This window comes from Lagopus leucura, unplaced genomic scaffold (assembly GCF_019238085.1).
Source record: "Lagopus leucura isolate 7727_CA_CO unplaced genomic scaffold, USGS_WTPT01 Super-Scaffold_100040, whole genome shotgun sequence".
Taxonomy (NCBI): Eukaryota; Metazoa; Chordata; class Aves; order Galliformes; family Phasianidae; genus Lagopus; species Lagopus leucura.
The window spans coordinates 428,097-449,671 of record NW_024962289.1 but is presented as its reverse complement, the minus strand read 5'-3'; the positions used below and the strand labels follow the sequence as shown (position 1 = coordinate 449,671).

Sequence of the window (21,575 nt, the reverse complement as noted above, 5' to 3'; positions counted from 1 at the left end):
CACAAGGGGGAACCAAAACATTGCAGAGCCCTGCTCCCCTTTTGCCATCCGCTTCAATCAGAGATGGCCTAAGAACCTCCAGCTGCCAAATTAAGCTGGCTGAGACTTTATAGTTTTTTACATGAATAAATGAATAAATAAATGCCTGAGCAGCACTTCCTACGTTTTTCTGACAAGTCTTTATCAGAGGTGTTGTCGCTGTTATTAAAGTTTGCTTGCCTTAAAGTTTATCCTGCGTGCTTTTCCCTCTCATCCACTCAAGACTCCCAGCTGACAGCAGCTCACAGATGAGGATGCTACACTCAGCCGTGCTGAGACACACCTATGAGACCCCAGAGCTACTGCAGCTTCTTTCACAGGCTGAAGATTTCCAAGCCAACAATTCCACACCAAAGCATACACTGAGCTTCAACAGTGCCAATGAGTTAAGCAATCATAGCTAAATGCTCTGTCTGTCCAAAAGGCTGTAAGCATTTTTGTCTGGAGAGAAGAAACCCATCATCTTCGCCCTGGTTATGGACTGCTTTGGGCCACAGCCAGTCAGAAACTGTTGCTGCCACCCAGTGGGCTTAAGGCGGCTGGCAAAGGGATACTCACTCAAGACAGCACATGGAAGAGGCAGAAGGTTTCTATTTCTAATGGAGGATTCCTCCAGGAGGAGCTGCACAGGATGAAGCAGCAGTAGCCTATCGTGATGCACTGGACTGAATTGCAAAATCATCTTTTCCAAGAGCAGGGCGTAAGATCTTCGCCTCAGAAATGGCATCACTGGCCCCACTTCAGGAAGAAAGAACCTGAAACAGTAACATTTAGGCAGGGTGACAGCACTGAAGGGCTTTCCTTCAGCAAAAAGCATTAGTATTACCTTCCCAGAATTCCTGCAGAGATGCACAGCCATTCACCTCACCAGCCAATTAACCAAAGTCATCACTGGAACCATTGCTTCCACTTTCAGTATCTGAGTCATAAAAAAAAGCACTGCCACAATTGTACAGCTGCACACATGCAGAGCAGGATTTGTGTTGTTAGAATGCTCCCTCAAACAGCACTTCCTTCATAGTTCATCCAAGCTACATCTCCAACCAGACCAGAAGGCAACGTACAGCAGCCTATAGAACACCTCCATGCTGAGCAGAAATTTGGCAGCTTGAGATCAGGACACCTCAAATTAAGTCTTAACACAAAACTCCAAACACTCTAAAAATAAACTTTTCAACCCTGCTGTTTAATGCACTGGGTATAATAACATTTATTATTATTATTGAAAAGATGAACAGTAACATCTGTAGTCAGTTGCCAGACCAGTCAGGGCTGGACCCAAATTCTCAGCTTACCTTATGGATAAAATGAATGCAAAGCTGCAATGGCTTCAGAAAACCCAGTGCATGTCTCCTTTCATTAACACAAAACACACACACACACCTGGGCTGCCAGCTTTAATCCCTTTATAAAAGGAAAATGGGAATAAATGCACTTGCAGAGCAGCACCTGGATTGACTGTTTTAAGCTCTGCTCCAGGACTTGCATGGTATCCTATGGCATTTATCTGTGCTGCCAGAAGTGGCTGCTGCACACGTTGGGAAACCATCACACACTTTGGCAGAATGAGCAGAGCAGCAGCATTTACATAAGGAAGAGATTTACTGCTATGATAAGGTTGGATTCCAAAGCCAGGTCACGCACAAGTGGAAACACGTCAGGAAACAGTCTTTGAAAACAGAGACCAAAGAGAAAAAACATGGATCTACGTACACATAACACCCTAAAATAAAAGCCTGAGACTGAATGCATGGAAACAGTGCCACATGTTTAGGTGTAAGTTAAAAAACAAAACAAAACACTAAGAGTTTCTCAAAAGAATCGCATCTCCAACCAGAACTCCAGTTCCATAATTGAGAGCAACGCACTTCAACGAGTTTATTTGAAATAAAGAGAAAGCACAGCATTGCTCAGAAACAAGGCAATACTTTCCTACCAGTGAAATTCATCTCAGATCACTCCTGCCCGTTCAGCTTAACACTACCTGTTTTTTGCAGCTCAGAAACAAGAAAACTAACAGCAGCTGAACCAACCTCACATCAGCATCTGTATAAATAATCTGGCAACACTCTACGGAGTGACCAATAAAGGAGAAGAAAGGGAGAATTCTAGTAAACCTGAAATGATGACCCATTGCAGGGATGCCATTTCGAGAAAGAATTTCTTTTCAAGGAGAACTGAAGTTATTGGAACATTCATATTATTCATCATCAGCCCTGACCCTCTCCATCCAAGCACAAAGTGAGGGAGGCAGGAGCAGTTTGTGAAGCTCAGCAGTTTGTGGGTGTGATGCTGGACAAAGTCCCAGAGGGACCATTTCTTTTGGTAATGCATGAAGTTTATCACATGTTGGTGCTCATTCTGGACTGGCTGTTAGCTGGAGTAAGTTCCCCTTGGCTACCTTCTCTCGGAGGAGACTGCAACAAAAAGACCAAAACACATCCTAGTTAGTGCTACCCCTCATGTGCTTCCAAACAGACCAAAGGAAACACAGGTGATGACAAGCAGGAGAAGAGCATGCCCCCAGATACATAGTGACAGATTTGGAAAAGCTCTGTGTTTACAATTCCTACAGTTCAAGTTCACAGTTTCTATACAAGTCAAACTAGCTTTAAACCACTCTTTGTTTCCCACATACAAGGTGCTGCTGGCTGCTGAATTTGAATCTTATCTGGCACTTGGTTATCACAGAGATGAATGTACTACAGAACTTAATGCATTCTGTGTCCTATCCTCCCCATTGGCATTCTTTGCATCCTGGAAGGAATACTGCAAACAATTCATGCATTATTTTATTTCCTCTACTAAAAAAGTTGCTTCAAGTTTCCTTGGTTTTGGTAAGATAAAAGGTATGTGTATCATGAATTGGGCAGAACGAAGTGGAATCAAACACATTAACTTCAAAGGACATCCTGAATTGTACCAGTAGTTCGGTGTACTGGCTAGAAATTCTTGCTTCTTCTTCCCATTTCACATCTGATATCACCATGATTTGTCCACCATTTGTGACAACAGCTAATCCACTCCCCTGCTGATGTATGAACCTCATCAGTTTCTGGGGAAAATACTCCTACTGACTGTACCACTGCCCTGAATCCAAGCACCATGGCCATACCTTGACGTGGATCTGGTTGCGCAGCACTGCAGCTCGCAGGATCATGGCTTTGGCACGGCGCTGGAACTCTTTGCCCATGAGTAAAGACTTCTCAAAAGTTGTGCTGCGTTGGTCTACATCTCGAGCATAAAGAATCTGCAACCAAGATAGACACTGCATGCAGGAGCTACAACAGGGCTCCGTAGCAGAAAGCCCTTTCTGCACTGTGGAATAAAGCTGGAGTGTCATGGAGGCTGGAGAGCAGCCCTCCTTAAAACACCACTCACAGCAGATGGATGCAATTTCAAAGTATCCAAGGAACAGAGAATTTTTCAATCTTAGGACAGCTGCTCAATCCACGACCTGTGGCTCAGATGCACTCACCTTACTGTGTGAGTCTATTCGGGCATTGATCAGTCCCTCCAAAATCAGCTGAGTAAGTTCATCTTCCAGAGCAGCCACTGTGGTATTAAAAGCAGTCGCCATCTTGTGCATATCTGCTGACACGTAGGGGCTGAAGTACTAGGAATAAGAGAATATTCAGTGACCAGGGGGATTCCCCACCCTCTGCAACACCACGGAGAAAACAAGGACACAGAGGTGGCCCATTCACTGCTTATCCACCCCTTAGGATTGCAGCAACGATTACCTGAATTAGGGCACGATTTCGAATTTGAGTGTAAAGTGTCCTGACATGAGGTGCAAGGTACATATCCAGCAGCAGGTTGTCCTGGGCAAAAACACACATCAGAAGCTCAGGAACAGTGTAGAAAAAAATACATTATTCCTATGTTCTTAAAAATATAAATATACTTCACTCTAAAGGATATTAATATTCACTGCAACAAGGCAAAAAAACCCTAAAAAACAAGAGCAAAACCAAGAATGAACGAGAGAATTTGCAATCTATCAAAGAACTCAATATATGTTTAAAAAATTGTATAATTTCTCTTCACCATCTGCTCCTAAACTGCTCTCTGTTTCCATCTGCCACACCAGGAGGTAGAAGACACCACAGAAAAGATGCACAGGAAACACTGTTACTCTTTCTCACAGAAGACATGGGGAAGGAAACTGTTGGAGTCTGTTCTTGCACCTCTCCCCTGCAACTCACCTTCATCTCATCCAGCATCTTCAGGCATGAAGCATATTTAGACTCATAGAACTTGAAGATGATGTCACGAACCTGTGGCTCCAGCTCCAAAAACAATTTGAAGGAACTACAGATAAACATGGCAGTGATCAGATCTTGAAACCCACCACTTCCCACCCCACAACCTCATCACTCCAAAGTGCAAGATCACAAATTCCAACTATCATCTGGACATTCCAAGAACTGACTCCCTAACAGACCAGAGAGCCCCTGTGGTAAAAGCAGCCAGAATTTTATCAAACCAAGTAGCAGAAATCAAGAACTCAGCATTGAGTTATACAGCCAGAAAACAGAGGCCACATCTGTGTGTGCACAGCACTGTGTGCTGGTCAGCTTTGTGATCCCTTGCAAAGCACAGCCTTACACTGAACACAGCACACCCAATGCAAACTCAGTGCACAACAGCCTTGGGAAGACGATCCATCTCAAGTGTGAGAGACCTTCAGAATGCACACTGCTTCTCAGTGCTCTCCCAGTTCTCCATCCCATCCCTGGCTCCTCATCCTACGACTCAGCCAATAAAACAGTCAGGGTAACAACCCTTTTTCCACATCACCTTAAAATTATTGCTTCCATACCCTTAGTTGTAATGAATTCAGCAGCACAGTCATTCAATCTATGACACACATATATCTATTTTTCCAAAGCCTGTAATTCTATTAACCTCACATCTGTCATAGTTAGAATACATTTTAAGTTGTATTAACTGTTAAGCTGCATTAATATGGTTAGCATAGAAGTCATATCAAGGTAAACAGCTGCCTCTTACAGGACTCCATCACCCTGATCTGGGCCACTAATGGTGACAGGAAGCAGGGCAATGCAGATGTTGGATTGGACTCAGGTTGGAAGTTTCTGTTAGAGTTCCAGCTATGATTAAGCAGGGAAACTTCAGCTAGCACTAAAACCAAATCACAGTTCAGTTATTGTCTCTCCAATCCAAGAGCTACTAGTCTTTCCAGAATCCATACTCAAATAAAGAGCCATACCTACAAAGGATGTCCTGACAAAGCATCACCTACCTGCTGGAGATAACATTCCGCTGCAGCTCCTGACGATCAAAGGTGGCGAGGGCACAGAGACCACCATACACAGCTACATTGCTAGGAGACAACAGCTGGAGAGAGAGATTGAGGGAGCACGCTCTGAATGGCAACACTGTGACTGACTACTGAAATGGCAGAAGGTTGGAATTAAGTCTTCTACTCTAAGCCTTTCCTTTGCCCAATAATGAGATCGTTTGTCAAATGCAGTGGAAGCACAGCATGCTCTCAGGTATTCACCAGAAGCTGAGCTGGGACTGTCCACTGCTAAGAGCAGAAGTCAACTCCAGCAGCCAGTCTTCTGACCAGGTATGAGGTACACAAATTCCACAGACTACAGTACCTGCATGACCTACAGCAGGCCATTCAGAGCACTCAAGGCCAGAGTTATTTGTTCAGTTGTGTTTTTTTGGAGCTTTTGGTTTGTTTGGCTTTTTTTGGTTAAGAGATGGTTCACAGTACCACCAAACCATACAGGAGTGCTGTGAGGATAACTACAGTACCTGAATTTTACAAACTACCATTTAGAAGAATTACATTCCCTCCAAGCCCATGCAGCTCCCTCACGGTCCTCACCTCAGGGAAATCACAGTGATCAAAGGATGCCAACAAGAAGCACTTTGCTGCCTGTTTGTATTTCCGTGCAGCTAGTTCAGCCAAGCCTGGAAATCAGGAAAAAATAATTCTCTGTTTATGACAGAATGCAAGTTAGGAAAAAAAGGAAAAAGTGAAATCTCTCATTGTAAAAACGGTAAAAGGGAGTAGAACCTGCACCCCAGAGCTGGTAATGCCTTCTCTACTGAAGTGAAGCATGATTCTCAGACAGTAACCAGCATCCTTTAAAATACATACATGAGAGTTCCATCTCATTAAGCTTTACTCAATTTTGCATTTCTGGTGAGAAAATGAAGTTTTTTGGATATGAGAGAACAAAATAAATCAAGCATATTCTGTTGTTAAAGATTCCTATGGGCAGAAAAGAAGAAAAGCAGGCATAAAACAAAACAGAAGAAGCTGAAGGACTCGCTCACCTGCTGCACATTTCAGCTTAGTGAGAATTGCTTGTGTCTGGCTGTCTCTTTCTCCTCTTTGCTACAGGATGAGAAAAAGCAGTAGTGAACAAGCAGCTTGAAAACCATTTTGGTTATATCCTTGAGATATTTCACCCTAGTAACTGACTTGCAAATCTCAAATCTCAAATCTTGCAAATCAACTGCAAGATAACTTCACCTATCAATCTCAGGAAACATGGAACAAACTGAGGACAACAAGTCTCCCTGCTTTTGCCATGAGTAAGATTTCCTTCATGCATATCATGGGAGATAATTAAAAATGAATCTCTAAAGGAATGGTATAGGAGCCAGGGAGTGACTGGATTAGAGGAAGAATAGACTGTAAGATCAAGGAAGTCTGAGAGGGAACAATTTGTAAAAGGGGGAATTGAATAAACTGTTTTACAAACTTTGGAGACAGAAAACAAAGGGAAAATTCATGTAAATTAAAAAGCAGGACCTTACTTCTGCAATTTCTGGCGTGGACTCAGCCTTGCTTACGTAGCTCAGAACATGAGACCAGTTTTGGAGGTAGACACTGACCTGCAGAGAGCCAGGAACAGCATACAACAAGTAACATACAGCAATCAACAAGTAACATACTTGTGGATATGAAAGGTGCAGGTGGGCTCCATAGCAGATGTCAGGACTCCACATACCGCTCCCTGCAGGCCTTCCTACCTTGATGACATTGAGACACATGTTGATCACATGCTTAGCACTGGTGCAGTAATCCCGGGCTCGTGAGTAACACTTGAGAGCGTTGCTGAGGTCCCCACAGTCAAGGTAATGATCACCTAAGTCATCGTGGCCTCTCCTGGAGCACAGGAATTAAAATAGCAATGAACTGCGTGCTTAGAAAGAGCAGGGGAAAAAGGGATGCTGAGTTTGTTCTGAACAACTCAGCACACTGACTGAAGGCACCGAATGCAGCTGACATCCCGCGTTAGGTGCCTGGAGGAGCAAAATGCTCTTCCTTGCTCCAGCAGAGCCTTCTGCATCTCACCTGATACTCTCTTTGATGGAGTTCCCTTTGTAATTTTTCAGATCTGTGTCAAGTTTCTCCAGTTTAAGAAGAGCTTTTTTGCGTGTAGCTTCAACCCAAGCTGTGTCAAGAGGAGGAGGTTCAATTCCACTATCAGGGACAGCATCAGGTGTATTCTGCAGCTCTCTGAAAGAGTTTGATCTGATTAATACCCTGCAAACTTTTCTGTACAAATATCTGAAAAGTACCTGCCACTGTATCCCTGAAAACAGTAACACCACATGCACCAAAGAGAGCAAAGGGAAAACAAAGGCAGTAGGGAATGAAAGAAAGAAACAGAAAGAAAGAGAGAGGCAAATCTTTAGATGAGGTTTTAATTCATTAATACAAGAGCATTTGTGGTTTTAGATTGAGAAAGGGGAAGTTTAGGTTAGATATTAGGAGGAAGTTTTCACCCAGAGGGTGGTGAGGCACTGGAACAGGCTGCCCAAGGAGGCTGTGGATGCCCCATCTCTGCAGGCATTCCAGGCCAGGCTGGATGTGGCTCTGGGCAGCCTGGGCTGCTGGTTGGTGACCTGCACACAGCAGGGGGTGGAATTGGATGAGCGCTGTGCTCCTTTGCAACTCAGGCCATTCCGTGATTCTATGATCTAGAATAACCTTCAATTCCATGATTTGCCTAGAGAGTGCTCATTAATACCTGAAGCAGTTGCAAGGATTAAACTTCTCTCCATATCTATCTGTAGCCCCTTAAAACACTACAAATGAACTCTTCAGAATGAGATAAGATGTCTAAGGAACATTTGGCATTACACATGTAAAGTTCTCCACAATTAAACACCTGTCTTCAGTGGAAAAGCTCCACAGGTCTGCCGTGCTCTCAGTACCTGGTGGCCTCAGACAGCTTCCTGTGGATTTCTTCATACACATCAACATTGAAAGTTCTCTGGACAAATGACAGAGCCATCTTGAGGGCTTCCACCCGCAGCTGTGGGCAGTGGTCAGCAATAAACTGCAGCCTCTCAATCCGCATCAGACCGCTGTAACTGGATGCATATTGCTCCAAGTCCTGCAGACAGAGCTCAGGCTTAGAAGGCAAAGATGGCAACACCAAATTAAGACACTACAACACGACCCACACAGGATTCCCTGCAGTCTTGGCTCCTACACGGAGACTCAGAGATAGAAGAAGTCAGGTAACGTTATTCCATTTCTCCTTTCTTCAAGTGTAAGTCAATTGTAATGTACTGCAAATCCAGGGGAAATTAATGCTTATTTTTTTCTGTAGTGCTACTGCTAATTAAAGCTGCTCAGTCAATAACCTGTTAATAATTTTGTCAAGATGTCATCATTTGAACTGAATTCCCCTAAATCAGACACAGTTCTTCCTTAAAAAAATAAATAAATAAATAAATAAATCTCTTCCAAATGACAATTTGCATTCTTTTGCTCTTAAAACATCTCCTTTGAGAACTATAAGGACCTCTTACTCCTGAGGAAGGATCTGAGGTTTAAATCCTGAACATGTAACAATTGTTAGGCCCAGCTCAGAGCTCAGGTTGCCTTCCACACTCAATTTACATCCCATGTCATCTCCATTTAGGCATCCCCATGTTCCCGATGCGCTATTGATGTTAGGGTACCATTTTCTAACATGATTTTTGCTTGATCCAGTGCCAAGACCTACCTTGCTCTGAGACTGAAACTGGACTGCACACACAGCAAATCTGGCTTTAGAATTCCTGCTTTATCAGATGAAGAATCCAAGCACACAAAGGCAGGAGCATTCTTTCTTCCACACATTCATGTGTGATGCTGCCCAGCACTGCTGTAACCATGCAGTCATTTCACTCCTCAGTTATTTGAGCATCAGAAGGGAATTATGGTTTTTCACATCACACAGTTATGGTGAAAATAAAACCACTACATTTTGTGGAATGCTTAGATGTTGCAGCAGTAAGAAAGGCAAGAAGGCTGCAACACAACCACTCCATCTCTTTAGCTTCAGAACTGAACTGAAAGGCCAGAAATCAAGCAAGATGCCAGGCCACACATTGACCAAAATAAAAAGAAGAAGAAATGTCTGTGCAGTAGAGTCAATGATCACATGAAAGAAATCACAGAAGGGCTCATCGCTATTCTTACCCCACTATGCAGAAAGAAAATGCATTCATCTCTAAATAACCATTTGACAAGAAGCAAAATGAAGTTTCTCAGAAAAATGAAAGGAAGAAGCTACATCAGAAATGCAGTCCTTCAGCCCACAGCCAGCACGTACCAGAGTGGGGTTTTCCACCACATAGTTGATATCAGGTGCGTTCTGTTGGTCTTCTTGAGGATCCACATCGATCTGCATGGGCTCCACTGCACCCTAGAACAGCAAAACGTGGTCAGACCTGGTTGTCTCCTGCTCAAATGTAACAAGCTGTGATTGGATGTATTAAGGACTTGGTGAAATACAAACCAAACTTTAGTAATGGAAAGAAGAAAAAAAAAAAACAAACCCAACAACCTGAGTTCTTAGAAAGGTTTAGGGCTTTTCTCTGCCGACACTATTGCTCAGAATGAAGTTTTTCTAAATAAGCCACACTGATGCTCACCACTGACACAGCATTTGACGTGGTTTGGTAGATCATCAAACAACAAGCTGAAGAAATCAATAAATCTGATTCTACAAAGCACCTCAGGGATGCATGCTAAATTCCACATTACACTGCATTTCTCTGCCTTGTGCAAGAGCAGGCATTAACGCTCAGCTCATGAAGCTCCAAAACAGTAAAGAAGGGTACCCACAACAACTCACCAGACCCTCTGAAAGCTGCTTTAATGCTTAGAAGTAAAACTTAGAGGTGGGGGAGGAAGAGAAGACAACTGTTACACATTACAAAGTCTAAAGAAACATGAAGAACACAATGAAGGCACTGGAAAAATGAATCTGCACTGTGAAAACCTGCCATCTCTTGAACTATCCTGCTGCTGTTGTCAGAGGGCAGAAGAGCAGCACAGCTCAGAGACGGGTAAGTGGCAAACATGCGCATATCTCAGCACTGATGGAAAACCTGCCAAACCCCTGAAGCAAAAATAAATGAAGTTTAGGTGAGTTGGTTTCCTGGTTTGCTGTTTTCTCCTTGAAGGGAAGTGAGGGGGAGCCCAAAGGAAAGTCTGATTGTTCAGATCAGCAACTCAGAAAAAACAGTGCATAAAGCCATTAAGTCACTGTACTGAGACCGTCATTTTCTTTTTATTTGCATCCATCTTTTCTTCTTATATCATAACAGTCAAGTTGTTTTTTTTTACACTGCCTGGCATAGCAAAAACCTGCCCCCAGCACCTTAGGGATCACTATTATGAAAACTACCAATAATTGCAGCTGGAGAAAAAAGATTTATACAGAATCACAGAATGGCCTGGGTCGGAAGGGATCTCAAAGATCACGAAGCTCCAACCCCCATCGCAGGCAGGGTCACCAACCTCCACATTTCATAGCAGCCCAGGCTGCCCATCCAACCTGGCCCTGACATCTCCAAGGACAGGGCATCCACAGCCTCTCTGGGCAGCTGTTCCAGCACCTCACTGCTCCCACAGTAAAGAACTTAACCTCACTGAGCTGCCAGGTCACCACTCTGCCTTCCTTCCTAAACTCCCAGGCAGAGAAAAACCACAAATAGGTGCAAGTCCCACTCAAATACACAAACTCAGACGCTTTCAAGCTAATCCTTCACTTTGAAAGGAAGAGACAAGGCTTATTTAAGAAATCCGAACAACTTAAATAATAATAAAAAAAGATGTTCTCTCTCCACGATTCTGAGCCCACGGGAGCGCCGTAACCTCGTAACGCAACGAACGGACCGCAGCCTCCCGCAGCACCTTGGAGGAAGGCGCTACCGAAGTACGGAGCTGCCCCAGTGCCCGTTAAGGGATGGAAGCCGGGCGACTCGCGGTGCGGACACAGAAGAGCGTCGAGTCCCTTCGGGTTCACCCGCGTCCCGCTGCGCCCTCCGCTCCGCTCCCCTCCGCCCGCCGTTCTACGGCGCTTCTGCCCGCCCGGCCCCGCCTACGACGCCACAAACCGCCGAGGGCCGCTCGGTTGGAGCCGCTCCACGCGACGCGGGCGGATCTCGGCGAAACAACGGGCGACCGTAGCGCACCGACCGCGAGAGCGGAGCCGCCCGGGAACGCGACGGAACCACGGCGCTGGGCCGAGGGGAAAGGCCGCGGACGCCGCACGGAGGCCGCGGAGAGACGGGACCGGGTCGGGCCGCCAAACGCCGTGCAGAAACGACACCGAACGAGGCCGCGACGGAACGGCGACACCGGGAGCGGCGGGAAAGGGCGCCTCGTACCTGCAGGTTAAAGACCTGGACGGGCAGCGGCATCCTTCCCTCGCGACCGCCACTTCCGGCCGACCGCCCCGCCCCCACATCCAGCCCGGTCTTCGCTTCCGGGTCGCGCGGCGCGGCCAGACCGCATCCGACAGGTGAAGCCCTTAAAGGGGCCGCGGCCCGCCGCTCCTCCCCGCTGGCACCGGGCGGCGGCGCGGACGGGCCGGGGCCTCGCGGGGCTCCCGCCGCCCGCGGGGACCGGCCGCGCTCGCCAGACCTCTCCGTCCGGCCCGGCCTAGCGCCGGGGCGGCTTCTCGTCCTAGCGGCTCGGCCCGGAGCGCCCGGGCGCTGCCCTCCGTGGGCTCCGCCGCGTCCCGGAGCCGTCCGGTGGAGGCCGCGGGGGAAACCGGCCGCGGGACTCCCGGGGGCCATGAGGCGGGCGGGCGGCGGCGGGGCCGCAACATGAGCGGCTCCTGCCTGGGGCTCCGCAGAGCCTGCTTCCTGCTGTCCGTCACCGCCGCCGCCGTCCTTCTCCTGCTGCTGCCCCGCGGGCAGCCCCCCGCCGCGCCCCGCCGCCGCCCGCCGCCCGCCGGGCCCAGTGGAGCCGTTCCGAAGCGGGAGGCGCGGCCCGCGGGGAGCGGCGCGCCCGGGGAGCGAAGGGGCGGCTCGGGGGCCGCTGGGGGCGGCCGGGGCGTCGGCGGCAGCCCGTGGCCTGCGAGGAGGGTCCGCCTGGGGCCGCCCGGCGGCTCGGGCAGGGAGAGCCTGGAGCTGAAGGACATCTTTATTGCGGTGAAAACGACGAGGAAGTATCACAAGACACGGCTGGAGCTGCTGTTCCAAACCTGGATCTCCCGGGCGAGAGGACAGGTGAGCGCCGGGCCGAGATTCGCGGCAGCTGATCCACGCTGGGCCTGGATGCACACTGTGAGGCTTTAGAAAACGGGCCTGAGGACTTCATCAGAACGTATTGCTGAGTTCGTTCTCAATGAAGCTTCTTTCTCACTATCTGAGTCCATGCAGAAACCGTGTTTTGAGGACTGGGAAAAGTACTACGTGGTAGTGTGAGATCTTTGGTGCTGATGTTGGCTTAGATGTCAGTGTTCTGGATGAAGTAGTTCAGTAATTGAGGGTTTTATGAGACTGACGCAGAACCTGTTCCCTTGCTGATGAATTTTGTTACATTCTAGCATCTTAATGCAGTTTTGCCCACCAGTTGGGCCAGGGCAGGGTTATTGTCTGACAGTTTGCACTCAGATTTTGATTCCTTTCCTTTTAGCTTGCTTAAGAGTTGTGGCTCCCAGCCACACAGGGGAGGTGAAATTGCAGAAGACAGTATTCTCAAATAAGATGGCCATTCATTTTGGAAACACTTTATCTGTACCCTGGGATAAGGAGAGCAGTGTTTTGGGTGTTTTTTTCTGAAATAGTTTCTTCTAGTTTGCAGTGTGGGAACTTCTCCAGTAAGAAAAGAGCTGAAGGTGCTGGGGTTCCCCCTACAATGGCTAACATGAAATAAATCCATAAGATAAAATAGTGTTCTGACAGAGAACCGAGCAAAGTAGATGCTGGTTTTGGAAGCCCTTCATTATGGACACATCTTTCTCCTAACCCATTTTTTGCCTTCTGCAGACGTTCATATTCACAGACTGGGAGGATCGAGAGCTGCGCCTGAAAGCAGGTGAGCTGTGTGGCACAGAAGGCTGCTGTCTGCTGTAACTGAGTTTTGTGTTGGTCGTGCTTTTCCTAGAAGTCCTTGTTTCATGCTGTACAAGCAATTAGGGAAGTTAAGATAGCAGAAAATGCTGTGCCTACTTACCACCTGGACAAAAGGCTTGGAGCTTCCTGAATATTTTGTCACCTTTGCATATGCTTCCTTCCTGTTAGTAAGCTTCAGTCTCTCTGGTCCAAAGCTATATTAGGTGCTTCCTTTGCATGCAGTCTCACAGCCATGTTTATACACCCTGCAATCTAACCACATATCTGAAGATATTCAGAACTCACCTGGATGCTTTCCTGTGCAGCCTATTTTAGAGAACCTGCTGGTTCTAGATGATCTCCCTTCCAACCTCCTCCATTCTCTGTTTTTTATATACTTGACAACTTTATTCCATATGCCTGTGAGCCCTGCTTGTCCTGTCGTTTACTCTCCATGTGTACACACTGTGCAGTTTCAGTATACTGTAGTAGTGCCAAATGTATACTTGGTCTTTTTTGGACCATTCATTCTTCCCAAACTTGATGGGGCTGATTTTTTTTATTATTGTCATTTTATTTATTCTTTTTTTATTCTTTTTTCCCCCCCCACAGGGGATCATATGATCAACACCAACTGTTCTGCTGTCCACACCCGGCAAGCTCTGTGCTGCAAGATGTCTGTGGAATATGATAAATTCCTAGAATCTGGACAAAAGTAGGTGTTGTGGTTGACTTTGTTTCTTTCAGCTGTATTAGCTAAAGCAGAGTGATGAGCATAAGGAAGATAGTACAGCAGGAAGCAGTGCTTATGAGCAGGGATCATCTGAAACCTAGCAAGGCTTCAGCATCTCTGCAGATCTAGGATCTATAGGTGGTTTCAGCTTCCAAGTTATGTTCTTCAGTGTAATAGGATGTGCTGTTTCCTCTAAGCTTGAAAGACCACAGCTCAGCTGTAGAACTGTAACTCATTTCTTTGTCACAGCACTGCAGTAACTTTGTTGTTGTTTTTGTTTATTTGAAGGTGGTTTTGCCATGTGGATGATGACAACTATGTGAATCCACGGACTCTCCTGCGTCTCTTATCTGCCTTCTCTCCTAGCCAGGATGTCTATGTGGGGCGACCGAGCCTGGACCACCCCATTGAAGCAGCTGACCACGTCCAAAGCGATGGATCAGTAAGCAGCTTTACAGTTAGGCTGAGAATCACCCTGAGCCTTTAAAATTATTTAAAGCCATGAGAATTGATAGGTGCACCACAATATCAAATGACTTAACGTGCAAGTAATGGCCGTTGTCAGAGACAGAGTGCCAGGTTAAATGTACCTTTGATCTGACCTCACGTGCTTATGTACAATAGAGTTGTCTCCTGGGTGGATGTCTGCTTCTCTTCCTTTGCTCACTTATGTTGGTGATCTCCCTCACACTGAGGTGAGTAGGGCCTCTCCACCTTGACTCTTCCTTTTGTTTTAATCGTTTTTGGGGGCTGATGCTTCTTGTTTGGTGGTGGTGGTGTGGTTTTGTTTTATTTTTGGAAGGTGGGGCTGTTGAGAGCAGTATCCCACTGTTACCAGCTTGAACCAACCTCAGATGGGTGATAGATTCTCTGGGTACTGAAGGCCTAGCATTTCCAATATGCTTGGTTACTATGTTTCCAGGATGTAGAAGCAAAGGTGTCTCAGTTGTAAGGTTCATGAGCTGGAACAAGTTTTCAGAGGTCCTCTCTGCTAACAGGCATGAAAATGAATCCACTCACTAGCCAGAAAGTCAGTTATAAAGCACCTTGTTAGGAAAAACCGCATAACATAGCAGTCTCCCTGGAGCCAAGCATCCTACAAAACAGCTGTGATTTCCTCAGGAAGATTGAACTGACTGTGGCCTTTGGCTAGAATCATCAGGGGCATCTGGAATTCGTTAAAAGTGGCACTGTAGCTTCCTACTTCATGTGCTCTCTCAGTTGTGTAAACCTGATGGTATGCCTGCTGTCATTTTCAAGGTGGAATTTAATTAGAGAGAACAACTAATCAGGCTTTCAGCAGCCTGCAGAAGCAGAATTAGTCTGTAGTCTTGTTCTGACTCAGGTGCAGTCCGATATCCAGTAGAGCCTCAAGTTCTCCTCCTTGCCCAGCCAAACAGAGCAAAGCTGATTATCAGTAACTAGTGTGTGTTTCTTTCTTGTGTTTTTTCCTTGTTGCTTCTTCAGAAGACAAGCGTGAAATTCTGGTTTGCCACAGGTGGAGCAGGATTCTGTATCAGCAGAGGTCTTGCTCTGAAGATGAGTCCCTGGGCCAGGTAAGCACTCCTCCTAGCTGATCTATGATGATATGAGCTATGTGATATGTGTTTGGTAAACTTTAAAGTGTGTTTGATCTTGTCTCCTGTGCTCTCACAGCCTGGGTAACTTCATCAGCACTGCAGAAAGAGTGCGTCTTCCTGATGACTGCACGATTGGCTACATCATTGAAGGGCTGCTTGAAGTAAAGCTGCTGCACAGCCCGTTGTTCCATTCCCATCTGGAAAATCTGCAGAGACTGCAGGGCGAGTCTGTGCTGCAACAGGTAGGGCTGAGCCTCGTGTCCTGCTCCTGTAATCACACCTCAGCCTGATCAGAAAGCAGCCAGTGAATCAACTTAGTACATGTTGGCAGAGGACGATGTCTACAGAGTAGCTTAGCTGTATCCTGTCCAATTCCTTCATTTAGGTACAAAGCATACTTCCACCCTAGGCAGTTTGGTCATCTAGATGTCCTCTCTTTCAGGGATATGTTTTACTACACTGCTACATCTAAATATGGTGTTCTCCATTTTGTCCATTTTGAGTTTCCAAGAGACACAGTAGCAGCAGTTGTAGAAGAGGGCAACATTTAGTGTGCCTGCTGCATGAGAAAGTATTGTTGTCTAACAAATTCTGTCCTCCTTCATGCTGCTTAACAATACTAGAATCAGAGCTATAGCAAGTACCTCTTCAATAACTAAGGCATAACTAAATGTCTGATCGCTTTTAAGACTGACTTGCCTGAATCTCAAGAAACTTAATCAGGATAAATCAGACCCAGGCTTGTTTGTTTCATTCCTTAAATTACTGGGATAGCAGCAGTAGATGGAGCTATGAGGCTATCCTGGTGCTTTGTCTCCCTCTTACCAATTGACAGTTATGAACAAACAAAAGTGTAGTTTTGCCCCTATAAAATTCTTGCTTGTGTTTTCCTGATAATATTATTAGGCAGTGCAGATGTACATTTGGGACACAGTGTCATCTCCTTCATGTGAAGGACCTTAAGCGTGGGCTGAATCTGACCTCTTTTTGGTCATCGTGGTTTCCCCGAGGCTGATAGCCCAAAATGCAGGTCTGCAGTTGGACAGAAGCAAGCCTTCTTGTACCTGCAGATTTCCAAATACAGTGCTTGTACGGAGGAGCAGCAATGAGGTGGAATTCCAGGGATCAAAACTTTGTTGCCAAGTTTGGCTGACAGCAGTCCTCTGCATGCCATTTAACATCCAAATGCTTCTCTTTTCCCTTTTGCTAAGACACGGCTACTGCAGACTTCAGATTGTGCCTGAGGAAGAACAGATGTCATTTAGTAAAGGTAGAGACATCAGCAGGATTGGTGCCCTTCCAGAACTGGGTTGTAACTCATCTTGTCTGTTAAAACAATGAAATGTTAGCTCCTTTGTTTATTTTTCCCTGCTTGCCTTTTGATGAGCAGTGATCCACTTGATAGCTGCCATCCAGTGCCAATATTGCTAATGGCAAAGCTGACCATCGTTTCTCGGACGTAACCCACCACTCAAATCAGGATCTTCACAGTGTCTCTTTGTACCTCATTAATAACCATGCTATCCCTATTCTGTTTTTCTGTAGTAGTGTCAGTTTCTGAGTTTTTATTTGCTTTTCCAGGTAACTCTCAGTTATGGGGACCCCGAGAACAAACACAATGTTGTGAGTGTGGGAGGAGTGTTTGGACTTCAGCAAGACCCAACCAGGTAAGTGTCCACTTCAAAACAAGATCTCCCTGTCTTGTTTATGTTTTTCAACTGCAAGATGATCAAACTCACTTATGGGATTATTTTCTCATGCCAGATCTTATCACAGTTATAGGTGGGTAGAGCCACCTGCCCTGCTGTAGTAGGCTGCTGCACATTCAATACATAGCATGTTCCTGGTCTGGAGAATTTCAGTCTCACTTTTATTTTACTTTTTTCCTTCACAGATTTAAATCTGTCCACTGCCTTCTCTATCCTGACACTATTTGGTGCCCCAATAAGAAGATGTCATAACTTTTGACCAGTCTTTGACACCTTTATCCTACCTACTTTGCATAAAGCAAGAGTTGTGATGGCTTTTTTTTTTTCTTCTGGGACACAAACAGACATCTACAAAAGGAGGTCGACTTTGTACAGAAACAAGACTGACTGGGTAATTATGGCAAGAAGGCATTTATTCAGCTGCAGCCTGGGACATTCCAGAGAAGAAAATCTTCTATGTCTTGTTCTTTGGTCCAGTGGCTCTTCATATGATGGCTGCAGTCATAGCTGTACAAGTCACTTTATGCTTTCATCTGATGTCACGTGAGCCCTATCATGTGAATCTGTGCTCAGATACATCCTAGCAAATGCAGTACTTAGAATGATAGCATTCTTACTGCTGTTAGCAGCTTTCAGAGGCCGCTGTCTTGAAGCTGGAATGTTTAAGCAGACTGCAGTCCCCATGATGATGGGGGGGATGAAGTTTTTGCTTGTCTTCTTTGTGAACAGGACTTAAGAACTTCTGCGGCATGCCATGTTATACCTCCTCCATCTGTGAGCTGAAACACGGTCTGTTTGTAAGCACCAGAAGTCCAGGAATTGCTAGGGTAGACAAGGGTGAAAGCCTTTGTCATGGGAAAAGCCCTGTGTAAGGGTAAACTGACTCAGGACTGCATGAGAGTTGCTTACAGTGCACGTTCTTCCCAGCAGTCTTTGTGTACCTCCCATGGAGGTGATTGTCAGACTTGGCACTCTTACCACTGAATGGCAGTGGCTGTTGAAGATGATGGTGGTCTGCTAGGTCCAAGACTATTCCCTTGGTATTTGATACTGAAGAAGTATTTGCCAGGCTAGTTGGTAACTGTTTCTCCTCCTTTGCCCTCAGCAGGTTAGGTGAGCTAGAGCACGCCCATTGGCTGATGAAACACCCTGTTTTTGAAGTATCCTTTACTGCCTGTGAGGGAGGAGGAATGCTAGATAGCTGTAGCGCAGAGAAAGTTTTTGATGATATCATTTGAGGCCTTTTAATGGTGTGTTTGTGGTTACCCCACCTCAGCTTCTTGAGGTAACCTTTGGAGACCAGTGTTTATTTTTACTCTACATCTTAATGTTTCACTACGTAATTCCAGCACTTGGTAAAAGGAAACTGTATGCTGATAGAAAAGCAAGAGTCCAATGCTGTAGCAATATCACCTGCTGCTGCGCTGTAAATCAAATAGGCTTAGTTTTGAAAGTGGAAGAATTGAAACTTCACATGTTTAGTTTTGTTGCTCCCAACTTTGCCTTTGTGCAATCTATACCTGACGTGAAGAACAGCATACAAATGATTTTGTAAAACCACTGATTACTTTCAAACTCTTCAGAAAATACTTGCAGGCTTAGTGCTAGAGGCTGAATTAAGTGGAGAATAATAGCATGATGTTGTATAACCTGAAACTATGACTAATGGCTAGAATTCGGACCCAGTAAGTTTCAGATTTCTATCAGCTGTGCTGAGCTGTGCATTTCAGCTAGTTGCTTAACTTCTTCCCATTTGAGAAGTGGTATCATGCAGGCAAACACCTGCAGCGTATTCAAGTATGAAATGTAGTGTAGGTGTCAGCCTCCTGTAAAATAATATTCTCTGCTTTCTGTTTTTAAAGCAAACCTTTCAGGAACTGGATACATTGTCCTCTTTGCATGATTCTATTTAATTTTACAGAGGAGCCAACAAGCTGACTGCTTGCTACAGTCCAGCAGCTTGTTCCTAATTTTCTTTATCTGCTAAGGCAATGCTTTGACCATGGGGCACAGGAATAAGAGTGCTGCAGGCAATCGGATCAAAGTCCAGCTAGCACAGTGGCTGTTTCAAAACAGGAACATCTGTAACACTGACAGCCTCTCACAGAGCATGGAGGACTTGTGGCCGGGTGGGTTGTGGGATGTTCTACCTCTCCATTAGGTGTTCTGCTCACTAGAACTGGGATGCCCTGTGGTTCGATGTTATGTCATTAATAGCTCTGGAGATTACTGGTATCTATATAAACACTTTTTAAAAAACATTTGGTGGGTTCTTGTTTTCAGCCTCCTCGTAGCAAAAAGTTGTGAAGCTGCATAAGCACTTGGTGAGATTTCATCCTTAGTGATCTCTGAATTCTGCTGGAGCTTTTCTTCCTCTCCTACTAAGAGCAGCCTCCTGTCAGATACTACAGACAGCACAAGCTGGGTAGTGATTATGTGGCAAACTGCAGTTCAAAAATGACAGCACTTCATACTGATGGTAGCAGAACTGAGTACAAGTCCCATACTGCAGTCACTTCCCATCCTAAATGGAGTTTGCTGCCTCTTTGTCATGCCTAATGCTGGTAGGGTGCTTATCGAGCTGAAAAAGGACCACATTCTTCTGTATGACAATGCAGGATTGTTTGTGTTCAAGATTCTTGTAATGTTTCTCTTGTTCACAATACAGTAGGCTCTGTAGATATACTGGGATGCAGCTTCTTAAACTACTGTCTCATACATAAAATGATTCCATGAAGTAAATATTTAAGGATGTCAAAAGGTGTGTTTTGTCTTGTCCTTTAATGCATTCTCTTCACCAAAAATGAACCATTAAACCCTGTAATCCAGAAAACTAGTCTCCTGTCAGCCTTGTGCTGCCATAGGGACAAAAAGCATATGGGAATTAGATGACTTGGATGTGCAGAGGCAGAAATATGCATGAGAAGAATCCTTGCAGCTAATTATTTAAGTATTTTAACCAGCTCTATGTCAGAACTTTCCCATTTTGTCTCTGTCACAGCAGCTCTTAAGCATCCTTGGGAAGCAATGGATCAAAGGGGTATTACGAGCACAGCTCTGCTTCTATGAGTAGAGCATGTTAATTGGATGTATAATTGCCTGTGCTGCTCTGTTATATGATGTCAGCTCTGCAAAGCAGGAGGCAGTTGGAGCTGCCGTGCTCACTACCACTGGAAATAAGCTGTGGTGTGGGAGCTTAATGCCTTAATGAGTTCTGGACCGCTTTTCTGTTGTACCTTGCAGGATGTGGAGCTGTTGGAGTGGGCCCAGAGGAGGGCTACTAAGATCAGAGGGCTGGAGCACCTCTCCTGTGAATAAAGGTTGAGGGAACTGGGCTTGTTTAGCTTGGAGAAGGCTGGGGGGAGACTTATTGTGGTCTTCCAGTATGTAAAAGAAGCTTACAAGCAGCAGAGAGACTGACTTTTTACATAGCCTGATAGGAATATGACAAGGGGGAATGGCCTCAAAGTAAAAGAGAGGAGATTCAGGATGTTAACACTGGTGAGGCACTGGCCCAGGCTGCCCAGAGCAGTTGTGGACGCACCATCCCTGGAGGTATTCAAGGCCAGGTCAGGCACGGCCCTCGGCAGAGGGCGGGAACTTCATGTCCTATGCTGGCCTTAGGCAAGAGGATTCTGTGCAGTTACACATGGTTTTTTAGGCACTGACTGTTAGACAAGGGCAGCCCACAGCTTTTACCAGCAGCTCTGAGCGATGGGGCACAGCTTTTCCTCTCAGCTTTATTCTGAGTTCTCTCACTGTAGTGCTTTACAAAATCACAGAAACACCAACGCTGGAAAAGACCTACAGGATCACCCGGCCCAACCATCCACCTATCACCAGTAGCTCTCACCAAACCACGTCCCTCAACACAGAATCCAGATGTTCCTTGAACACCTCCAAGGTCGGTGACTCCACCACCTCCCTGTGCAGCCCATTGCACTGCCTGACCACTCTTTTAGAGAAGCAGTATTTCCTAACGTCTGGCCTGAATCTCCCCTGGTGCAGCTTGAAGCCATTCCCTCTGGTTCTATCACTGTTACACGAGAGAAGAGGCCGACCCCCAGCTCACCACAACCTCCCTTCAGGTAGCTACGGAGAGCAGTGAGGTCTCCCCTGAGCTCCTCTTCTCCACACTGAACAACCCCAGCTCCTTCAGCCGCTCCTCAT

At 45.9% G+C, this 21,575-nt stretch overlaps 2 protein-coding genes across 2 annotated transcripts; one reads left to right on the top strand and one right to left on the bottom strand.

The window, feature by feature from the left end:
• Positions 1–1,786: 1,786 nt before the first annotated feature.
• On the bottom strand, positions 1,787–11,789 carry GPS1 (G protein pathway suppressor 1). The gene is made up of 14 exons (XM_042883894.1): positions 11,710–11,789; positions 9,645–9,737; positions 8,254–8,435; positions 7,388–7,552; positions 7,063–7,198; positions 6,847–6,924; positions 6,361–6,421; positions 5,906–5,991; positions 5,309–5,403; positions 4,248–4,353; positions 3,783–3,863; positions 3,518–3,655; positions 3,155–3,289; positions 1,787–2,456 (listed from the first exon to the last, which is right to left on the bottom strand). Exons 1-14 carry the CDS (start codon positions 11,740–11,742, stop codon positions 2,382–2,384), a joined length of 1,464 nt encoding a protein of 487 aa, XP_042739828.1. The 5' UTR covers positions 11,743–11,789; the 3' UTR covers positions 1,787–2,381.
• A 358-nt stretch (positions 11,790–12,147) lies between these two features.
• Positions 12,148–20,165, top strand: RFNG (RFNG O-fucosylpeptide 3-beta-N-acetylglucosaminyltransferase). The gene is made up of 8 exons (XM_042883951.1): positions 12,148–12,555; positions 13,318–13,366; positions 13,996–14,098; positions 14,405–14,558; positions 15,584–15,672; positions 15,773–15,938; positions 17,278–17,363; positions 17,591–20,165. Exons 1-8 carry the CDS (start codon positions 12,151–12,153, stop codon positions 17,655–17,657), a joined length of 1,119 nt encoding a protein of 372 aa, XP_042739885.1. The 5' UTR covers positions 12,148–12,150; the 3' UTR covers positions 17,658–20,165.
• The last annotated feature ends 1,410 nt before the right edge of the window (positions 20,166–21,575 follow it).